General features: G+C 33.3%; 1 protein-coding gene across 1 annotated transcript in view; it reads right to left on the reverse strand.

Annotated features, from left to right (window-relative positions):
- The window catches only part of COL3A1 (collagen type III alpha 1 chain), a 38,704-nt gene extending 21,042 nt beyond the window's left edge, over positions 1–17,662 (reverse strand). The window contains exons 1-11 of the mRNA XM_060152471.1: positions 17,480–17,662; positions 7,539–7,741; positions 7,243–7,293; positions 6,693–6,806; positions 5,325–5,402; positions 3,496–3,549; positions 2,980–3,033; positions 2,165–2,218; positions 1,454–1,507; positions 1,244–1,297; positions 272–325 (exon numbers count right to left, since the gene is read on the reverse strand). Of these exons, the coding sequence (XP_060008454.1) occupies positions 272–325; positions 1,244–1,297; positions 1,454–1,507; positions 2,165–2,218; positions 2,980–3,033; positions 3,496–3,549; positions 5,325–5,402; positions 6,693–6,806; positions 7,243–7,293; positions 7,539–7,741; positions 17,480–17,558 (849 nt within the window). The 5' untranslated portion in view covers positions 17,559–17,662. The remainder of the gene's footprint in view (positions 1–271; positions 326–1,243; positions 1,298–1,453; positions 1,508–2,164; positions 2,219–2,979; positions 3,034–3,495; positions 3,550–5,324; positions 5,403–6,692; positions 6,807–7,242; positions 7,294–7,538; positions 7,742–17,479) is intronic.
- Positions 17,663–20,085: the final 2,423 nt, after the last annotated feature.

The raw sequence follows: 20,085 nt of genomic DNA on the forward strand, positions 1-20,085 counted from the left end.
CAGTTTTTGCATTTTAAAAACTTGAAGACTAAACAGAAGTAATCAACGTGTTACTCAGGGGCGCTCAGTCATTTCTAATCTAGACAGTTCAAGTTATCAGCTTTCATGGAAGTTTTAAGAGAACATCTCAATTAGTCACTGTTATTTAGCTCTTAAAATGCAAAACTCAGGTATGTTTTAGAAAAAGGCAAACCCTAAAATATAAATCTTAAATATAGCTATAATATTTAAATAAATTTATTTATGAAAATATGATTTTGTTATGATTTACCTTTAATCCAGGAGCACCTTGATCACCTTTTTCTCCATTTCGTCCATCAAAGCCCTTTGAAATAGATAAAAGTAGTAAAAATATTAAGATCTGTTAACAATTCAGAACAGTTAAGAACTTTACATTAAATTTTTTATAGCTAGCTTTACCACATAGCACTATTTTCAACATTGACATGAATAATTTAAAACTCTTTTAAGTGCATTGAAGACCTTGGACACTGATTTTACAGTTAAAAACATGAAATAATTAGAAAGTACAATTTAGTCCAATTAGGAATTGGCTTTAAATGTAGCATTAGGCAAGTATCAGTTTCATAGATTTTTATGTCTATGTGATCCATTTTTGGCTCAGCTGGTTTACTCTATCTAATGTTTTGCATAGAATAAGTCATTTGATTCGATCTGTAAATCATATTGACTAAGTCAAGAACAGTTCTCAATAGTATATTTTCATCTTTTCTGACAGTGGCAGTACGAAACTTACTGTTTTATTTATTTATTTTTTTTTAAATTTTTTTTTCTTTTTGCTGTACGCGGGCCTCTCACTGTTGTGGCCTCTCCTGTTGCGGAGCACAGGCTCCGGACGCGCAGGCTCAGTGGCCATGGCTCACGGGCGCAGCCGCTCCCCCGCATGTGGGATCTTCCCGGACTGGGGCACGAACCCGTGTCTCCTGCATCGGCAGGCGGACTCTCAACCACTGCGCCACCAGGGAAGCCCCGAAACTTACTGTTTTGCAAATATTTTCCATACACTTAAAATCAGCTTTATTACTTTATCTAAAATAACTAATTGATTTGATCAACAAATAAAGTTGATAGACTTAGAAAATCAAAACAACTAGTCAGAATCAATCATTTTTGGCACACACTCAATTGTCCAATAAAATTGGTAAGTAAATTGGTAATAAAATTAGGTAAGTAAACATAGCCAAATGCAACAACTTAGAGTCAATTTAGAAACTGTACTTACTCTATGTCCTTTCATACCAGGGAATCCAGGCATGCCAGCTGGACCTTTAATACCCTAAAAATAAGGAATAAAAAAGATACTAATGAACTTTCAAATAGACTCACAATCCAGTAGTATTATCCTTTTTAAGTTTAATTTAATTATATAATAATTTTCAACCTAAGATCATTGTGATTACTCCAACTAATTCATTGCACGCTGAAAACTTACTGGAGGGCCAGGCAGTCCTCGCTCTCCAGGCCGTCCGGGTCTTCCTGATTCCCCCTAGGTGGAGAAATAAAAGAATATATGGGAGCTTGTGTAAGAGAAAACTCATTGTAACCAATTAGTGAACTGATTATTTTGCATTTTTCTCACCAAGGACTCATGAAAATGGTTGGACTAAACATATGGTTGTGAGAACAGCTTTCCTAGTAAAAGGAATGGGGAGAGCTTCTCCCACCTTGATATAAACTTATAAAAAATGCAGGCATCACTCCAAACAAGTATTATGACCACCTCTCAATCCAGTGGGAAGAATTTGCCATTGGAAATTAAATGGGAAAGAAAGACTGACATAATATTAATTGTGTTTTTAAGTTTTCAAGTTCATAAAGAACAGATACAAATTTCTTTATTACAAGAGACAGAGAGAAGCAGTGTCTTCTCTAGTTAAGTGTTGTATTCACTGGATGACTCTTCCTGACAGAGTCAAGAAGCACATTTGGGGGTTTTGTTGGCTTGGAATTCAGAAACTGGTATATGTAGCCATGCAAATACTATGTAGATTTTCAGAGATTAATATGAGCTAAAAAGTTATTAAGATATCAACAATGTTTTGAGTAAGGTTTTTCTCTTTGAGATTCTAGAACATGGGATATACTATTTAGAATATTCCAACTTGAATTTTGCTGTATCCCCATTCAATTCCTAAAAACTTACATCCTTTCCGGCAGGACCTAATGGACCTATAGCACCAGGAGATCCTGGAGGACCCTGAAAAAAAGGAAATAAAAAACAAATATATCTGTAGATTTTTCTGTTACAATCAAATTTATTATTCTAACTATGTGTATTTCTAGAAAAAAACTCCTTTTAAAAAATACTATCTATGTTTCTCATCATGAAAATGACACACCAAGTTAATAATATACCTATATTAAATCCAGTTGTTACTGTTTATTAACTTATTTTTTATGAAAATTAAAAGTACCATGTATCAGTATTTTATATCACATGTGTGTATTTATAAACCCAAATGCACTTCTACATTTTTTGAGATATTGAAATTTTAAATGTATAGGTATTTTCAAATACTTTGAAATATTAAACTAACTTCACCTTATTTACACAGCATGTTTTCTTGGTGGACTTTGTTAGACTATGCTTATTTCTACTAAATTAATTTTAAAATTATATTTCAGAAGAGTAGACATGCAGGTGAACTGAGTGGCTACGGGATAATTAATCTATGTTTAAGACAAAGACGATTTGTATTCTCACTAAGAAGTGGACTGTGGTGGTGGCTAATTAGCCAGGAAATTCCTAGATTAAAATAGTAAGTGTCTCTTAAGATATCGAAACCATTGAGTCCAAAAGATCTTTGAAACCAGTTCAACGATCATAAAAGTACAATTTTTTATTTTAAATAAATTTGATCTATATTTTGTAGCATTCGACGGTTATGTTTTAGAAAATGAAGGTGGTTTCTATCTAGAACTGTTAATTTATTAAATATAGGTATAATTGTTACTTACTGCAGGACCAGCTTGCCCAGGTTCACCAGGGGGACCTTGGTATCCTGGAGCACCCTAGTGGATAGAATAATACATAAATATTTTTAAACTAACTTAATCTTCATATGATTCATTTACATCGTGAAGACAGTATGAAATCAGAATTTGTGAATGTAGTCAGCGAATTTTATTCTAGTTTATAAATATTGAAACTACAATTTTTCAGATCAAAATAGAGTTAATTTATTCCATTCTACACACTTAATTCCACTGAAACTGAATTGTTTCAGACTTGAAGCCATATGACATGCAAATTAAATATGTGTTTTAATTTTACCAAGGTTTTAATTGCTAATAGTTAAAAGGAACTTAATGTGAAATTCCAACATCTTTGAAGGAATGATAATTTCTTGGTTGCTACTTCTCTACTTAATTGGGATTATGCTTGCTGGAATGGCAAAATTACAGGAAGATCTGTATTAACTTGATTCATATAATATGCATGAAGAAGAAATCACCATTAATGGCTATACTTACAGGGGAACCAGGATGACCAGATGTACCAGGGGGACCAGGTGGGCCGGGCGGACCCTGGAACAAAAATTTGCAAGATAAGTACAAAATAAATGCATCTGAAATATACTTTATCCAGGCATCAGAGATGTCTCTGTTTTGAATGATACTGACATCTTTAAAAATGAGAACAGCATACCTCATTATGTGATAACTATTCATGGATTAATTAATTTTATTAATTTTAAATGAAAATCTCATCACAAAAACTTCACTCTAGATGAAATTCTCTCAGAGTCAATAAAAATTACTGGTGTTATAAAATGTTGACCTGAGTTCCCCAAAAGGTGCTTTCAAAATCTGGAAAAATCTATACAAAATGCTTTGAGAATCTCTGCAACATTAGGGTGATACTTGAACTGGTGAAGAAGCATATTTTTGCCTGGCAGCTCAACTCAATGTGGAAAAATATTGATCTGCATAGTATAAACCCCAGTTTCTAAAAATAATGATGTAAATCAACCCAAAAGTTCTTAACTATATCACTGAGTTGTGTTGATATGAAGATTTAGTTGCGTGTGTAAGATTCATCGTACGTGGGACAACAATAAATTGTAAATGATTTATCATTGTTCAGAAATACAGGTTAAACTAGAAAATCTTCAGTTTTGTAGCACACTATTTATAAATACTGATAATAAATTTATAAAACTAGAGTTTCTTCTTAGATTTTATCTTGTAACTTTTTTTCTGGAATCTTAATAAGTAGTGGATTTTTTAGTTTTTTTGGTTTTTCTTTTTAGTAAAAACAGTATATCTGATTGAAAAATAGGATTCATAATGTGAACGTAGCTGAGTAACAACAGATGTTTACATTTACATAGTTAATACAATTGTCCTTCTGGTTTTAAAATATACACAAAAAATTCACAGGCTCTAAAACTTTAAAGATGAATAAAATTCTCTTCTTACAATTTACTTTTTACAAATTAAGGGTCTTTCTTTAACTGATCATTTAGATCTAATAGCTGAAATTTTGTCCTCTCTAGTTTTAGAAGTCACAACTATGGGGTCCAATGATCTGGGCAGCAATCTTCCATAATCCCTGGGAATCCAGCTTCATGTCTCATTTACACATACATACCTGTTTCTGGCAGTAAAATGATAACCTTCCATAGTACTGCTCCTCCTAACAGCTATTCTTCAATAAGGGTCATTTACATGGGACACCATGCGTCAAGCACACGTGCCTAGGTTTCAATGCTTTTTTGCTCTTTTCTTCTATCAAAACTTCAAGTCATTTACCTTGAAGGGAACCTTTTGCATACAATGTGAATTGATATCATTTACAATAGATGAACTTCAATACTCGATAAATTCTGGAAATATATGTATTTCAGGATTTGAGGTGAGATGAATTGTGATATTGGATTGCCATCAAGTGGATTGTCATCTAGAAAGTAGCATTTGGATAGTGAGCAGACATTGAAAGAAGGTTTTCTCAGGTGAGGAAAAGGAAAAGTGGAAGTGAAAAATAACAAAATTTGGTTAAAATTAGGAAATATATGAGTGTGAGACCTAAGTATGAAGGCAGGTGTGCCCCTGGAATAGGTGGTTTTGTAAAGAAGGAAGGAGCGGCAAAACAAGCATGAAATAAGAGGCAGTGAAGAAAAAAATGAGTTAGGAAAGAAGGATCATGATAAACCTACCATTTTCTTTCCCGCCTTAACAAAGAATAAGCTATTTTGTACAATTCTGTCATAACACTGTATTACTAGAAGAACAACCATTCAAGATTTAACAGAGTGGAAGGCTAAATTATTCTCTAAATACTGACAAACACTTGTACATACAGGTGGCCCGGGATAGCCTGTGATTCCTCCTGTTACTCCAGACTTGACATCATATGCCTCATACTGGGGAGAATAGTTCTGTGGCAAAGAGACGAGGTAGATAAGATCATGTTGATATATAGATCATAATTCTTTTCAGAAACATTTAGAAGAAATGCATGCAACATCTGTTCACTGATAGAAAGTTTTCTGCATGCCAGAGAGTGTGGTATGTATTATTTAATTATCTTGCTAATTCTATCTCTGTAACTTTAGATATTAGCTGTCTTACAGAAATACTTGCCTAGGCAATGCACAAATCTTTCAACTGACTGTATGCAATTTGTTTCTAAATAATTTTTTTCTACATGCTCTTACTAAAAATATTTCTAAGTGATATCTACAGCCTTAGAAACATAAGATCGTAGACGAAGGCTGAAAGAGCCTTGAGATCGTATAATCTGACTTTCTTACTTTGAGCAGAAAAAAATGAAGATGTCAAATTACTTTCTCAAAAGTTAATGATACAAGTAAAATTGATATCTCCAGTTTTTAGTTAATGTACCTAACAGATTCGCCAAAAAGTAAACATCCCCATAGAAAACAAGCACGAGATTTAATAGAAAGGTTCATGTGTTTATTGGATTGTTTTGGAGATTATTTTATTTTGAATTCTAGGCCTAGCAATGGATTCTGTTTGGTACCAAGATAAGAATAAGTTAGACTATATCCTTTGCTTCCTATCAAATTGATTTTTGAAAATCTTTTTTTTCAACCCACAGTGATTTGTATATATGTTTTCTGATTTCTCCTAATTTCATGCAGTAGAAATGTTGTCTTATTTATTTGTTTAGTTATCTGCTTTACATGCAGAGTTAGGGAGTTGCCATGCTTTTCAAGAGGAGCAGGATATGCTCTGAAAGCTTGGCAAGAGTAGTTGCATAGGCTTGAATAATCCTCTGGACTTGAAGTCATTAAGGAGTGCTCATAGCTCTTCAACTGCTTTTGTCCAGACTTTCAGAGGCTTTACCATCAGGATTATAAGGGGAATAGTTACAGCAATTCCTAAGTTCTCTAGGTTAATTCTTTGGGGAGTTGATGGTTCATTTTTCAAGCCTAATGCATATATTATATGCCTGCTTAGAAGCTGGGAAATTTTGCAAAGATATAGTAGCAATAGCATTAGAATTATGAGGAAAAGTGAATATTTATAAAGCACTTAGAAGAGTGCCTAGCATATATAAGCACTAGATGGGAATTTGTTAAGTACATAAAATCAGAGAATAGATATAAGAAATCCACAGAAGTGAGATGTCATATAGACTAAAGAAAAGAAAATGAACCAGGTAGTTTTAAATAGGACACTCTTTTAGTCCTGGAATTTATTACCTGGCTACCAGTTGGGCACGATTCACAGATTCCAGGAGGGCCGGGAGAACCAGGGGAACCTGGCAGTCCTGGAATACCAGGATCACCATTTCTCCCAGGAATACCAGGAGGACCCTAAAAAAAAATCAGAGATAAAAATAAACAAAACACTGAAAAGTCCTAGTGATTTAGAATCATTATTAAATTGTAGCTTCTATGCTTTATAAGAAATCAACATAAGGGATACGTTTTCTCAGGAATCTATACATTTGTACCCAAATCATGTGTATAATTTCAGTGTAATTTATTCCTTTGTATATTGACCTATATGTTATTTTTCAAACCAATAATAAGGATGAAGACATTATACAAAGTTGGGGAAATCTGAGTCTTTACATGCACAATTATGGATTCTCAGTTTGAGTTATCATGTGTCATTATTTAAATATGTGGTACTAAAGGAAATGTATACATGATGAAAGTTCAAATATGGAAAGGTTATTAGAAGGGAAAAAAAGAAAGCAAACTCATCAAGGAACTAATTTCCTTTCACTGTAGAATGTTTACTTACTGGATCTCCTTTGGGGCCTTGAGGTCCTTGACCAGTAGGAGGGCGAGTGGGCTAATAAATGGAAAAGATATAGATTAAACAAGACATAGATAGGAACAATTTCCCCATGAAGTGTGTCCCAATTTCTTATCCTAAATTGCATCCAATCCCTGGTTTTTAACAGGTTTTTACTGGTAATACCCATGTGATTATTTGCTGGACATTACTTTCACTTCCTTTCAGGCTCCTATGACATAGGAACTATTCATGTGTTTAAATATGAATCTTGAGTATGTACAGATTTTCTTTAAACTCACAGCTGTTGGAGGCTGTGGGCAAACTGCACAACATTCTCCAAATGGGATCTCGGGGTTGGGACAGTCTAATTCTTGGTCATCACATATTATGTCGTCACAGAGAACAGATCCTGAGTCACAGACGCATATTTGGCATGGTTCTGGTTTCCAGACATCTCTATCCGCATAGGACTGACCAAGATGGGAGCATCCTCCTTCAACAACTGAAAAATAAGAGAGATGATGTAATATTTTGCACATTCAAAAAAATCCAAAAATTAAATTATGAAGAATATCATGGTCTTCCTCCATAATTTGCTAAGTAGTAAGAGACTGCGTTAAATACCAAATCTGTTTATTAACAACAAATTGGCATACCAAGGTAAATTTTCCTTAGGGCCGGTAGGTATTTTACTTTTGCTTGTAGTGAGAACTTAATACCAGTGGAAATCTGACAATCGCTTAAACATTTACTTATTAATTGTGCAATTGAAAACAAGTTTTGCTATCTAATTTCTATTCTTTGCTTCAACTATAGATGGGAGCATTAAACTATAAAGATGATTTTGTCACTAACTCTGAAGACTTTCTGGATTTTATTAACCTAGTTGAGAAATTCAGGGGAAAACTGAATTACTCTTGGCAACATAAAACTCTTCCAGATTCCTGGGAAAATCTTAACAAGTCTTATTGTATGTATTGAATATCACTGCTAGCTCTGTTGGGCATTAGTAGGTCAACATAATATGATATAATATAATATATTGTATACCTCATATGGATGTAAAGAGGTTTCCAAATCACTAAAAAAAAAAAGTTTTTAAAACAAAAATTGGCAAGGAATAATAAGGAAAAATATGAATCATGATCATGTGTATGTGTGGCTTAAAATGGTCAAAAATTTGCTTCAACGAAAATTTTAGACTTGTTTCCTAATTTTATGTACGATACTGAAATTTCAGCAGCTATTAACAATGAATCAGCTTAGGGGTTGCCAAAATAAAACCAGGTCTCAATTTTTAAAGCATTAGCTGTGGACTGTGCTTGAATACAACTTTAGCTCTTGAGGATTACTTTGATAGCTTGCCAGTAACTGAGAAAATAAATTACAAGTTTCTAAACATCTGCAAAAATTTTTGCCAACAACAAATCACGTACTTGTTCAGTATTTATATTTTTGTGAAACAGTGAAATTTTATTTTCTCAGAGCCTGAACTTTTGTCTGTTGAAAGAGGCTTGCTTGGGAGAAGGCAAGTCATTTAAGAACAATTTTTGGTGCCTTGTGGCCAAGAGGCCTTTGAGAGAGTCCTGAGATTTTTCCACCTGGATACTACATACAGCCATGAAGATCACCTCTTCAAGTTCCTGTTTTTATATCCTCTCCATACCTGAAGTAATGCTAAATATTTTGAGTATAGAGGTTTGGCTGATTCAGTAAAAAATTTTCACAGAAAAAGGAGAATTTTAGAATCTAGGGACTCTACAGCATACCTCCTCTCCTCATTTCCATCTATGTGTGCAGATACAACTTTAATCATCTTGTGCCACACCCCTGATGGATTCAAGAAGTTTAAAAGTCTTTTCGTGTTACAATTACCCAATGTGTTTACAGCTAATAAAAGAAAGTATGATTGTTTCACTGCAATTTTAAATAGGCAAGAAAGAATCTGCTTATTTTAAAAAGTTATTATAGTTCCTCCTCCATGTTTGAAACAGATGAGAACATTGGAAAGAAATATTGTCTAAGCTTTTAAAGGAGCATTCCTTTATACTTTGTGAGCATAAAAGCTGAATGCCAAAATGCTTACCTCATGTGAATGAAGTAGGCCTATTTAAATGGTGTTTTGAAAGATATGCTTAAGAGAAGTGCAATCTTTTTCATATTATTATGAACAGTAGTAATTTAAAGGATCTAGGCATTAAGTTTGTTCTCTAAGCAGAAATGATATATTTAGGAACTAAGTTCACTGGTTTTCAGAAAAGGCATGAAAATTTTGATGAGACGGAAGGTTGTTTAATAAAATTGTATGACATACACTCTTCAAACTGGCTCCCTTTTCTTAAGGTGAATTATTTTTAAAAAAATTCTCTAAATTAACATTATATGAAGTGTCCCAACAGATTAGTTTTAGCTCAAGATTTTTTCTCATTAATAATGTGGATATCAGGCTTCTCAGCTTCCTTGAAGATATCACTAGTATAAAGAATATTGACCATAGGCCAATATATGTTTGAAATTTGCTGAGAGTAGATTTTAAGTGTTTTCACCACACACACACACACACACACACACACGTAACTATGTGGATGTATTAATTAATTTGATTGTGGTAATCATTTCACAATGTGTATATATATCAACTCATCATGTTGTACACCTTAAATATATACAATTTCATTTGTCATTTATATTTCAATAAAGCTGAGAAAAAAAAGAAAAAGATACGACCAGTTTATACGAATACTTTTTTTAGCTCTTTGTCTTTGGGTCAAGAATATCTTTCTATATTTAACATAGGACCTGTTTTATAAAAATTAGCTGTTGGATACTGATGACATATTAAAGACAAATGAAGATAACAGTTAAAACTAGGGTCAAGCATGTTGTATTTTAAATATCTTGTCTTCGTATGTTCTTATTCTGCTTTAAAATTAACATAAAACATTTTCCCTTGTGTATTCATCCTCCTATATTTGTGTCTCATTGAAGGTACTATCACAACCTAGAGATACGGTATCTTACATTCGCTCTGCAAACTTTTAAACAAATGAGCATAATATTGACATTAAAGTTGTAAATGCCTTTTTTAGAATTGGGGTTAAACTCAGTGTTCCAAATTTTATTAGAAGCCATGTGTGTTATGCTTTTTAAAACATAGAGGTCTCAATATAAAGGTTGAGTTAATTTGGTGTACTTCTCTTTTTTTTTAAGGTGATGTTGTTCTAAATAAAAGAAGAAAGGTGGAATGCTTGAAAAGTAAGAATTAATGCACTTTTGTTTATTGCCGTAACTTATCTCACATTCATTTGAAAGAAATCTGGCTCTTCTGAAAAGTCAGTTCCTGTAGAAATTTGTAGCTGAAAGTCAGACTTTTCTCTGCAGTTCTACCTCAGTCACCCTTGTTGAAAGAATGGAGAATTTTATGTAGTTGCCTCTAACTTTGTGTTTTGTGCATGACAAAATATGGTTGGCAATATGTTCTCTCAGAAGCTAAACCTATTACACAGATGTCTCACGGTCCTCAGTTTTAGGACTATAGCCTAGTTATATATGAGAAAATCATGGCAGAGTCAAGGAAAAAAATGTTTTGTTTTCAAGAGGAATAAAATGCTCTAGTTAGCCACTTGCAGCATTTAGAAATAAAATAGAAAATGGAATTCAGAAACAGTAGTCATCTCATATTATTCCCTTATTTTCTTAGATATCTAAATTCAGAGCAGCTTTGATGAAAAAAATAAGATACGTACTTTTGTAAATATGTTAAAGAAAAAGTAAATAATCTCATTTTTACTGCTGGACAAGTAATAGATCTCCCAATTACTTCCTTTATTGTTATTGCTTAAACTAAGTCTCCCTGTTCCAATGTGTAATTAATTTTAAATCCCACCTCTCATGTCACTTAGTGTTTCTGTTCCTTAGTACAAAGAACTGTCCTGAAATAAATTTCTCTGTGGTCACTCAAACAATGCATTAGACTAAATCATCATCTAAGTTATAAAACAAAATGAAGCTAGTGTATGACATAATCCACTCTTTGACTCTTTTATTTCCTAGCTCTCTGCTTTGGAACTTTAGAGAAAAATAAAACCAAGTAACATAAGTTAATATTTTCAGATGTTCTTAAAAACTTTCCTTTTTGTTGTTTTGGTTTCCATTCTTCAAATGTTAATTTATGCTGATTTGATGGAATTTTACTGTAGTGACTAAAAAATAATGCAAGTTATGTTTGTCTTAATTACATTTTTGGAGTAAAAATAATATGCCTTAAAGCATCCAATCAAATTGTTAATTTAGCTTGAGTGATAAGTTTAATTTTTTTTCTCTTCTTATTGAATCCTCTTCAGAGAGTAGGTTTTCTTTAATCTGAAAATCTAAAAATAACAGATGTGATATGCAAATTATCGTAACATTATTTTCCTGTTTACTGTAGAAAGTTGAACATTTTGTAAGTGTGAGCAAAAGGAGTTCATATAGCTTCCAACTGAAATATGTTTGGCTTTTAAATGATACTTATGTTTGAAGAACACACATTTTAATAAATATGTTTTGGCTGCTTATTATTAATCAGAGTATGTTAAAGTATGTTAGATGAATTAACAAAAAGGATTGAAGGAAATATCTGTAGAACTAAGTAGATAGATAATTTCAATTTTAAAATGTTTTGCATGGACAAGGTAGATTCTTCTTATTCTTGTCCCCTACAAAAAAACCCACAAAAACCCAAAACCAAGAAATTTTATGAATCATCATTTCTAGATGTTTCCTTGTTTTATTCTTTATAGTTATATGATTTTTATGTCTCCAATTAGAAATTTCCTTTAAGGTGGTTAATATTTTGCCCTGTGAAAAATAAAAAATATTAGAGAATTAGAATTAAAAGTATCATATACCTAACAATCAGCAATTACATTATAATATAATCTGATTAGTGATCAATTATAGGATAACTGAGGAAAATATATTCTACTTGTATAATTACAGTTGGCAAACATCTTTAAGTTTTATGTCTAATAACCAAAATGTTATTCTTACCTTCCTTATCACTAAATCATTAAGTACTTTAATTTCTTCCTTACAGTAATTTTATTTTCCAGTGTTAGTAAAACTAATACTAGGCAGAGTTTGTATCTGTATCTCTTATGTTGCAAGCCCTGTTCTGAGCGCTTCATATATCTATTTTACTTAATCTTTCCACAGGCCCTTTGAGGTGGGTGTTGTCATAATCCTCATTTTACAGGTGGGAAATCTGAGATACAGAGACATGAAGTGATTTTCCCAAGGTTTTATATGGTAAGAGGTAAATCTAATATTTGAACCTAGGAAAGCTGTCTCTAAATTCCATACTCTTAACTACTACATTCGATTCCCTTTCTGCAGTTTCAAGGGCAGGGTGGGATTAAAGAAGTTAACTTCAAAGCTCTGTCCCATTATGGTTTCTAAATACTGCATGCTTAAAATCAGAATCTAAAAAGATGGGTTTATTTCTTGTTTTTTTTAAGGAATAACATTTTTCTGCAGAATATCTTTTCAATCTGGCCTCAAAACAAGAAGATACTATCTGGAGTTGAATTCTGTTGTTTATTTTCTCCTGACTTTATGAAAAAGACTTTAATCTCCAAGACCACCCTAATGACATCCAGACCACCAACAGGATTAACTGGGACTGGGAACTCAGCATACATTTTACTAGATACAGAGAAGCAGGATCCTATCAGCGGCAACAACAATAAACAGATAAGGCTTATGTATCCAGTGCAAAACAACATATTTAGGATGTCTAAGATTGATTTTCAGAAAATATAGTTACTAAATGATTCATATTAATGAACTTCTAACTACATTAAAAGCTTCCCTTCTGAACCTGGACATTTATGAACATACCAGGCAGCTCCAGAGTGTTTCTCTGATTTTAATTAACTTGAGAAACACAGTCCCTGTTTGCTATCCTCCACACCAAATACTACAGAAAACAAAGTTTTGGAAAAATAAATGCCATTTTACTGAAGCGGTAATTTCTTAATGTGACTTTTCAAAGCAAATTTAATTTTTAATAGGTTCTGAATCCTTTATGTTCAATGTTTACATCTTTGGGGCACTTTAATTTTTGCCCTCTTCTTTGAACTTTTCATTTTGTTCACTAAGATTACATTTTAAACGGCAGTTCTTGACCTCAGTCATGGAAAATACAACGGTTTTATTAGTTAATCTGAAAGGAATCCATTTCTGCTGTGTTTTCATTAGGCACAGACAGAAATTCTAGTGTTTAATGTAACTCCCCAAACTGCAGTTAACAAATGGTTTGTGTAAGAATTGCTATCTTATTTTTTCCGTTGTCATCTTGACATGAAACAGGCCAAGTTTCCCTTTTGAAAACTCTAGATGTTTTTACATCATACCACCCCTCTCTTTTCTATTTTATTTTATTTTTTCTTTTGAATGTAGAAAACAACAGCACTACACTTTTTTCCAAGAAAAATTGTTTTACGAGAAACAGCTCACTGAGACGTTTCCAGAAAGTTATTGTAGACCTGGAAACTTTACAAATGTTCTTCATGTCCAGCAAAGGCAATAACATCTTTCATCTTTAAAACTTTAACTCTTAAGCAATCCACTTTAATCACTTCAAGGTGGTGAGATCATCTGATGTTACAGAATGAAAGAACTGAGCTACATAATCTTTGGAACGCTGCACCAGTCATCCACAATGGAAACCATGGGGTTTCAGTAGATGGCACTCTTCTCCCTGAATGACTACTCAAGTTCTGGTATGCAACTCTGTAGGTGTGGAACAGAGACTTTTGTGAGGGCTTTTAGTCTCAACTCTACTCCTAGAAACCTCATATCCAGTGGTTCTTGATTTTTTATAATGAGCCTGTAGATAAGACATCAACCCAAGAATCTGAATTAGTTAGAAGCACATAACCACAGTCTTCCTTTTCCAGAATTGTTCCAGTGGCTTTGTTCTTTTCTCTTACAATACAGAGATGTTTAATTTCAGAATTTAATCAGAATATCTATTTTCTTAGAGGCCTTTAGATCATCTGATGTTGAATATTCTAGAGGTGGGGAGGAAATGCAAGGTATCATTAATGAAAAACACAAAATTTTGTACCAATATTTTATTTTCTTGGAATTTATATTTTTACAGAGCTGAAGGTAATTTCTGCTTAAATTTTAGATGAGCCTCCTATTTAAAAAGTAGATTTAGCAATTCAAAGTGTGCTTGATCAGTAACAAATCCCCTCTTAAAGCATAATGGAAATTAATGTAAAAGAAAATAGACTCTCATAACCTGTGATAAGGAACTGATTTCTCTGAGTCCATTTACAGTGGACTTTAATTCTAAAACAATTAAATGCCCACAGTTCATTATCACAGTGTAATTAGCCGAGTAACTAAATATAAGCTCAAACATTAGAACACTTTTAATTAAAATAAAGTTTATCTCCCTGCCCTAATGAAGCAATATTACTTAGTAATAATTTTTATCCTTTTATCTATTTAATAAGCAGTAACTAAAATATGTCTAAAAAATCAGAAACTTGACAAATATTCACAAAAATAGTTATATATTATATGTGGAATAGTTATATATGGAATTTTGAAAATGGTCATAACATTCAAGCCCATTTCCTAAAAGTCTTTGAATATTGCTACCATGTGTTTGTGTTTGAGTATGTGTGTTTGACAATATTTTATCAGTAATATACCTATTTTCTTAGGAAAGTAGTGTTTAATATTTAAAATTCACACACGTGATATTTTAAAAATCTCATTATGAAGTACGGAATCCAGCTGTGTAACATTTATGTTGGCATTGGTTATGCAAATGGTAACTGTCTGTCAGGTGGCAAGTCTTTGTGCTTAAAATCTGGCATGTTTGTAAAATACAGGAAATATAAAATAGAACATATTTCTCCATTGGTAGAAGAAAATACATGAATTAGATAGAACTTTCACAGATTTGTAAAAAGACCAAAATTCTTTGTGAGGACATGTTTTATGCTCTAGAATATTCGTGTGAGTAGACTAGAAGATAGTGCTTATTGGAGCTGTTCTGCTTCTGGGATTCTCAGGGCATTTATAAGAAACCCATATCCCAGAACTATATATGACTATTCTCAATGTGCTGTATATTCAACCACCTCCTGTAACCTCCCCAAAACTAATCTACCAGCAATTTTTGGCCTTGTTTTGTAAAACCTCCAGGGAACATAAGATGTTACTATCTCAAAAAAAACTTAAACATCTTTTTTCATGAGAAACAAAAGCAGCAAACTGAACAAAATCCTTTACAACTTCTTTTGAGCATAAAAGCATACAAATGGATCAGCAAAATTTCATAGTTTTTTTATTATGTTCTGCAGCTAAAGGGAAAAGGGAAAATAAAAAGAGCTTATGTGATATAAAGATCCTGTAGGTATCAAACACTTTTTTCCCCTCTGAAGTGGGATTGAGAAGAAAAATAGTCATAATGATTATAAAAGATTGTAACCACGAGGCAACCACAAATATTTTGTCACTCTTTTGAACTAAACATAAATGTTTGCAGTCTTTCCAACAAATGAGAACTTTGTGATTTTTTTCCCAGAAATTAGCAGAATTTAAGGAGTTTTAAAAAGGTAAAAGTCTTGATTGAGGTGGAGGTGTGGTAGAAGTCATTTGGTATTTTAGCCAAGGAAGGACTAGGGGTTGTGGCATCTTCTGGGAGAATAGAATGGGGAGGAGAGGAACAGAAGAAAGAGGATTGAGAATTCAAGGGAAAGAAAGGGGGAGGAGACAAGAGGAGGGAAGAAAGAAAAGAGATGAAGCCACACGGTGGGCACTAGGGGATGAGGGCGGGGGTGATAGAGGAAGTGGGGAAGGAGGAGGAGAGATGGTCTTGCCTAGGAAGGGGGTGGGGTGATGAGTGAAGGAATGACAAGGGGGAAGAGGTCTAAAGGAGTCAAAAGGGGTGGAGAGATAAGAAGGTGGAGAAAGGAAGGGAGGAGAGGAAAAAGGAGGAGAGGAAATTAAGGGAACAAGGAATATGGATGTTTCTTTTCGTTTGTGGCCATGGTCTGAATATAACTGAAGAAATATCATTGGGTGTTTCCCCCCTACTTCCATATACAACCTATAGGACACTAAAGATATCTGACATTAAAAATGAAAAACTGTTTTCAGACACTATGTTTGCAAAAACTATAGGTTTAAATGTAAGCATTTTTGTATTATGTGCACATAGAAATGAATGTGTAATGATTTCTTCTAGTATCTTCAAACTTAGCATTTAAAGACTTATTTCTATGAAAGGTTTAATTCCAATATGTCTGGTATTTTAATGACTCTGAGAAACATATGAATTAAAATAAATATTTTCACACAGTAAGATAATGAACCAAACATGGTTTTGAGGAAATTAGAACATGAGAACCATCATTTGCACTTATTAGAAAATAGAACAAATCAACTTTTTGAAGTCAAAGAGTACTAATATCTTTACCTTGTTGGCAGAAAAGTCAAACATTCCTGTTGAAAATATTTTCATAAATATTCTCTTTGTCAATGTAAATGCAGTTAAAATGTAGAACATGCAGAAAACACTAGGCCCTTAACAATAAATTATTAGAAGATACGTATTAATCAACCATGTAAGTGCTTGAAACTGAATACCAACAGGAACAATGAAACTTTTTTACAGTTTGAACCTTTAAAGAACGTTGCAGATATTACCTTGTTGCCATTTTACAGAAATATATTTCAGTGGTTCTAATAATGTGTAGTGTTTTCCTTTAGACTATCCTTAATGCATGCTATTTTTCAGATGCATTATCTTACTGGGTAAACAATGCTTAATGCTCTATGCTGACAAAGAATCCAGCATACAAAGGAGAGCATAAAGGTATAACAAGAGACCAATAACTTCCAGACTGCTTAGGGAAGCGTTCCACGATGTTAACAATCCAGGAGGGGAACTTTGTAAAGCCATTTAAAAAAGTTTCCAGTACCATTAACGTGAAAACAAGTTAGTACAAGAACATCTTTATCTTCAACAACCAGAGAACTTTTAAATACAAAACGGACAGTATTCTCTTTAAGCAAATGTAAAAAGCACCACCCTGGTCGGTTCTATGTTTCACAGCTGGGAGCTGACAGAGGAAATTAGCTTTTAGGAGACTGGTTTCCCCTTTATACTGATTTGTAAAGAGAAGTAAAGGCAAAAACCCCATAAAGTTTCTTGAAATCGGTACCTACTCACCTTCCTGTTGTGCCAGAATAACAGTGGGATGAAGCAGGGCGAAAAGTAACCAGATCCCCTTTTGCACAAAGCTCATCATGTCTAAATATCGGACATGAGACTCTTTGTGCAAAAAGGAGAAAAGCAAAGCAGCTCAGAGTAGCACCATCAGTTGTTCCCTGCCCTTCAGCACCGGGCCCGTCATAAAACTCAGCCACTGAGATTCCTGTGCTTTGGCCTTAAATAGGAAAAAGTTTGGCTTCCCTCGCTCTCCAGCCCCTTTCTGAAATATGAGAGCAGCACCCATCCCCTGAGCAGTAAAAGAAATGATTAATATGTCTTTTTCCCTTATGGAAGACACAACACACAACTTAGGAGAAATTGCACATCTGGAGCTTGTGTCTATATGTGTGTGTATAAGTTTGTTTCATATTTTAGTCATACGTGTCTTTGCACAACTTAAGAATGTATATCAAAAAGCTCTGCCTTGAGTTTTAATAAAAGACTTAGATGTGGGTATTTTTTTATCTCCCCTTATTAACAACTGCATCATTTTGAGAAATTTCTTGATGCCCTTTTCTTGGGCATGACTAATTTGCCAACCTGATCTTCCTAGAAGACTTTTATATTGGGATTTTGCCAGAATCCACCCTAACTCAATTTAAATAGGGAACTGTAAAAGATTAACTGGAAGAAAAGCCTCTGTTTGTCCACCCACTCTGGGTCCTGGAAATTCAGTTTCAGGCAAATGTCAAAAGACTAAGTATCTAAGATATGTTTGAATGGCACCTTAAAAGTTAGCTACTAATCTATAGCTGTTTCTATTTGTCACAAATTTCTTTAGCCAGACAAAGAGTAATTCCTTGTGAGAGTGCAAATTTTGTACTGCTTGTAAAAGCTGAAACGGATTTTTCTAGAGAAAAATTTAGCCCTTCATGTCTTGACTTTGTAAGAAACAGGAAGAGAAAGAGCTTATCACATGAAATATCAAAAGAGTACCAAAAGTTCTCATTTTATCTAGATTGGTATAAATATTAGTATAAATATTTCTCAATTTAGACTTTTGTACGTATAATTTCCAGGCCACGTTAACATAGATTTTCAATGTATTTCTGGATATGGGGAGTAATTTCTGGGTCATATTTTAAAGAGGGGCAAATACTATTTATAGGTCTTTGATAAATTTTTGCAAGAAAAATGTGCTTGTCCACAGTACCAAGTTATTTCTATTAATCACTATATTTCTTTATACCCTAATCATCAGTCTATAGTTCCTTCATTCATCTCTCTATTCTACATGAGCTATTCAATTCTAATCAAGGTCACATGCATTTATTTTATTTTTTCCATGTCAACTTAGCCATGCCCATCTCCATGCATGTATGCGCACGTAAAATTCTCCCCATCTCACACCAATTCATGGAAGTCACTTCTCTAATACCCAGTTCAAGACTTTCCTCCGTTACAACTGTTTTCATCTTCTTCTTTCTCTTTCTCCCAATTCATGTTACATAATTTTTTACTCAATTTACATGTTATTTGTATAATTGTAGGTGTACATCTATTCTATAAGAGAGGACAGTTGTACACTTGCCTCCCTACAGGCCCAGCTACTAAAAGCACAAAGATGTCCAAGTGTAGATGACATCATCTGGTGACAGGAAAAGAAAACTAGTTGGACCAATCTCTTGTACATCTTCTGATTTTAGACCAGAGATACACTATTTGAGGGAAAAAAAGTAACAATTGAACAGTCATGAAAATAAGCTTTGCTATTGGATCATAGTGGAGTTGTTGGGGGAAAAGACTGTTATATACATTTTTCTGTCTTTCAATCATCTTCACTTTATATTAAAAAAAAATCCCCTTGTGTTCAAACCAATTCAGAAACATGATTCATTTTTCTCCTGGTGTCTCTGACACTTGCATAAAATAATTTATATATCTGTATTCATTATCTTATCTTATGTACATGATCAATAAAAGTTGAAATTTATTAAATTTCTTCATTAGAATTGGTTTCCAATGTGGAAAATTAGATACATTAGTTTTAAATAATGCTTTTTATGCTTTATTTCAGGCATTACATATACAATTTCTATTGTATTTTTGGTTTGTCCTAAAATTCTTAATTTGGTTATCTATTCAAATAAAAGTTTTATACTCATGAGAAAAATTCATGATTGATGTACTCATTTTTAAAAAGTTAGCTGATACTTTACATAAAAAAATAATTGTTGTGTTTTAAGGTATCCATGAGAGATCCAGAGATAAATATCATACTCCAGATTTTCTGATTTGGCATTCTTCACTACCGCAAGCATATCTGGAGGTCCTGCACCAGGATCCTTTGTATTCTATGTCCCAGATCTTATTTTCCTCTTCATGTCAAAATGTTTTCTAATAAGGTGTCTAGATGGATGTGGATCTCAGCTGGTATCACAACTGGACAAAATACAGACAGTGTTGAATTCTATTATGCAGTCCAAGGGCTGATGTTCTTGTAGTAATCTAGACATACATTGATTTCTATACATCCCTGACTTCCCTGATATTAACCAGTTCACAGAGACATGTCATTTTGCTGTCTGGATCACATTTAGAGTTTTAACACAAATCTAAACACC

Source organism: Lagenorhynchus albirostris, chromosome 6 (genome assembly GCF_949774975.1).
Source record: "Lagenorhynchus albirostris chromosome 6, mLagAlb1.1, whole genome shotgun sequence".
Classification (NCBI taxonomy): domain Eukaryota; kingdom Metazoa; phylum Chordata; class Mammalia; order Artiodactyla; family Delphinidae; genus Lagenorhynchus; species Lagenorhynchus albirostris.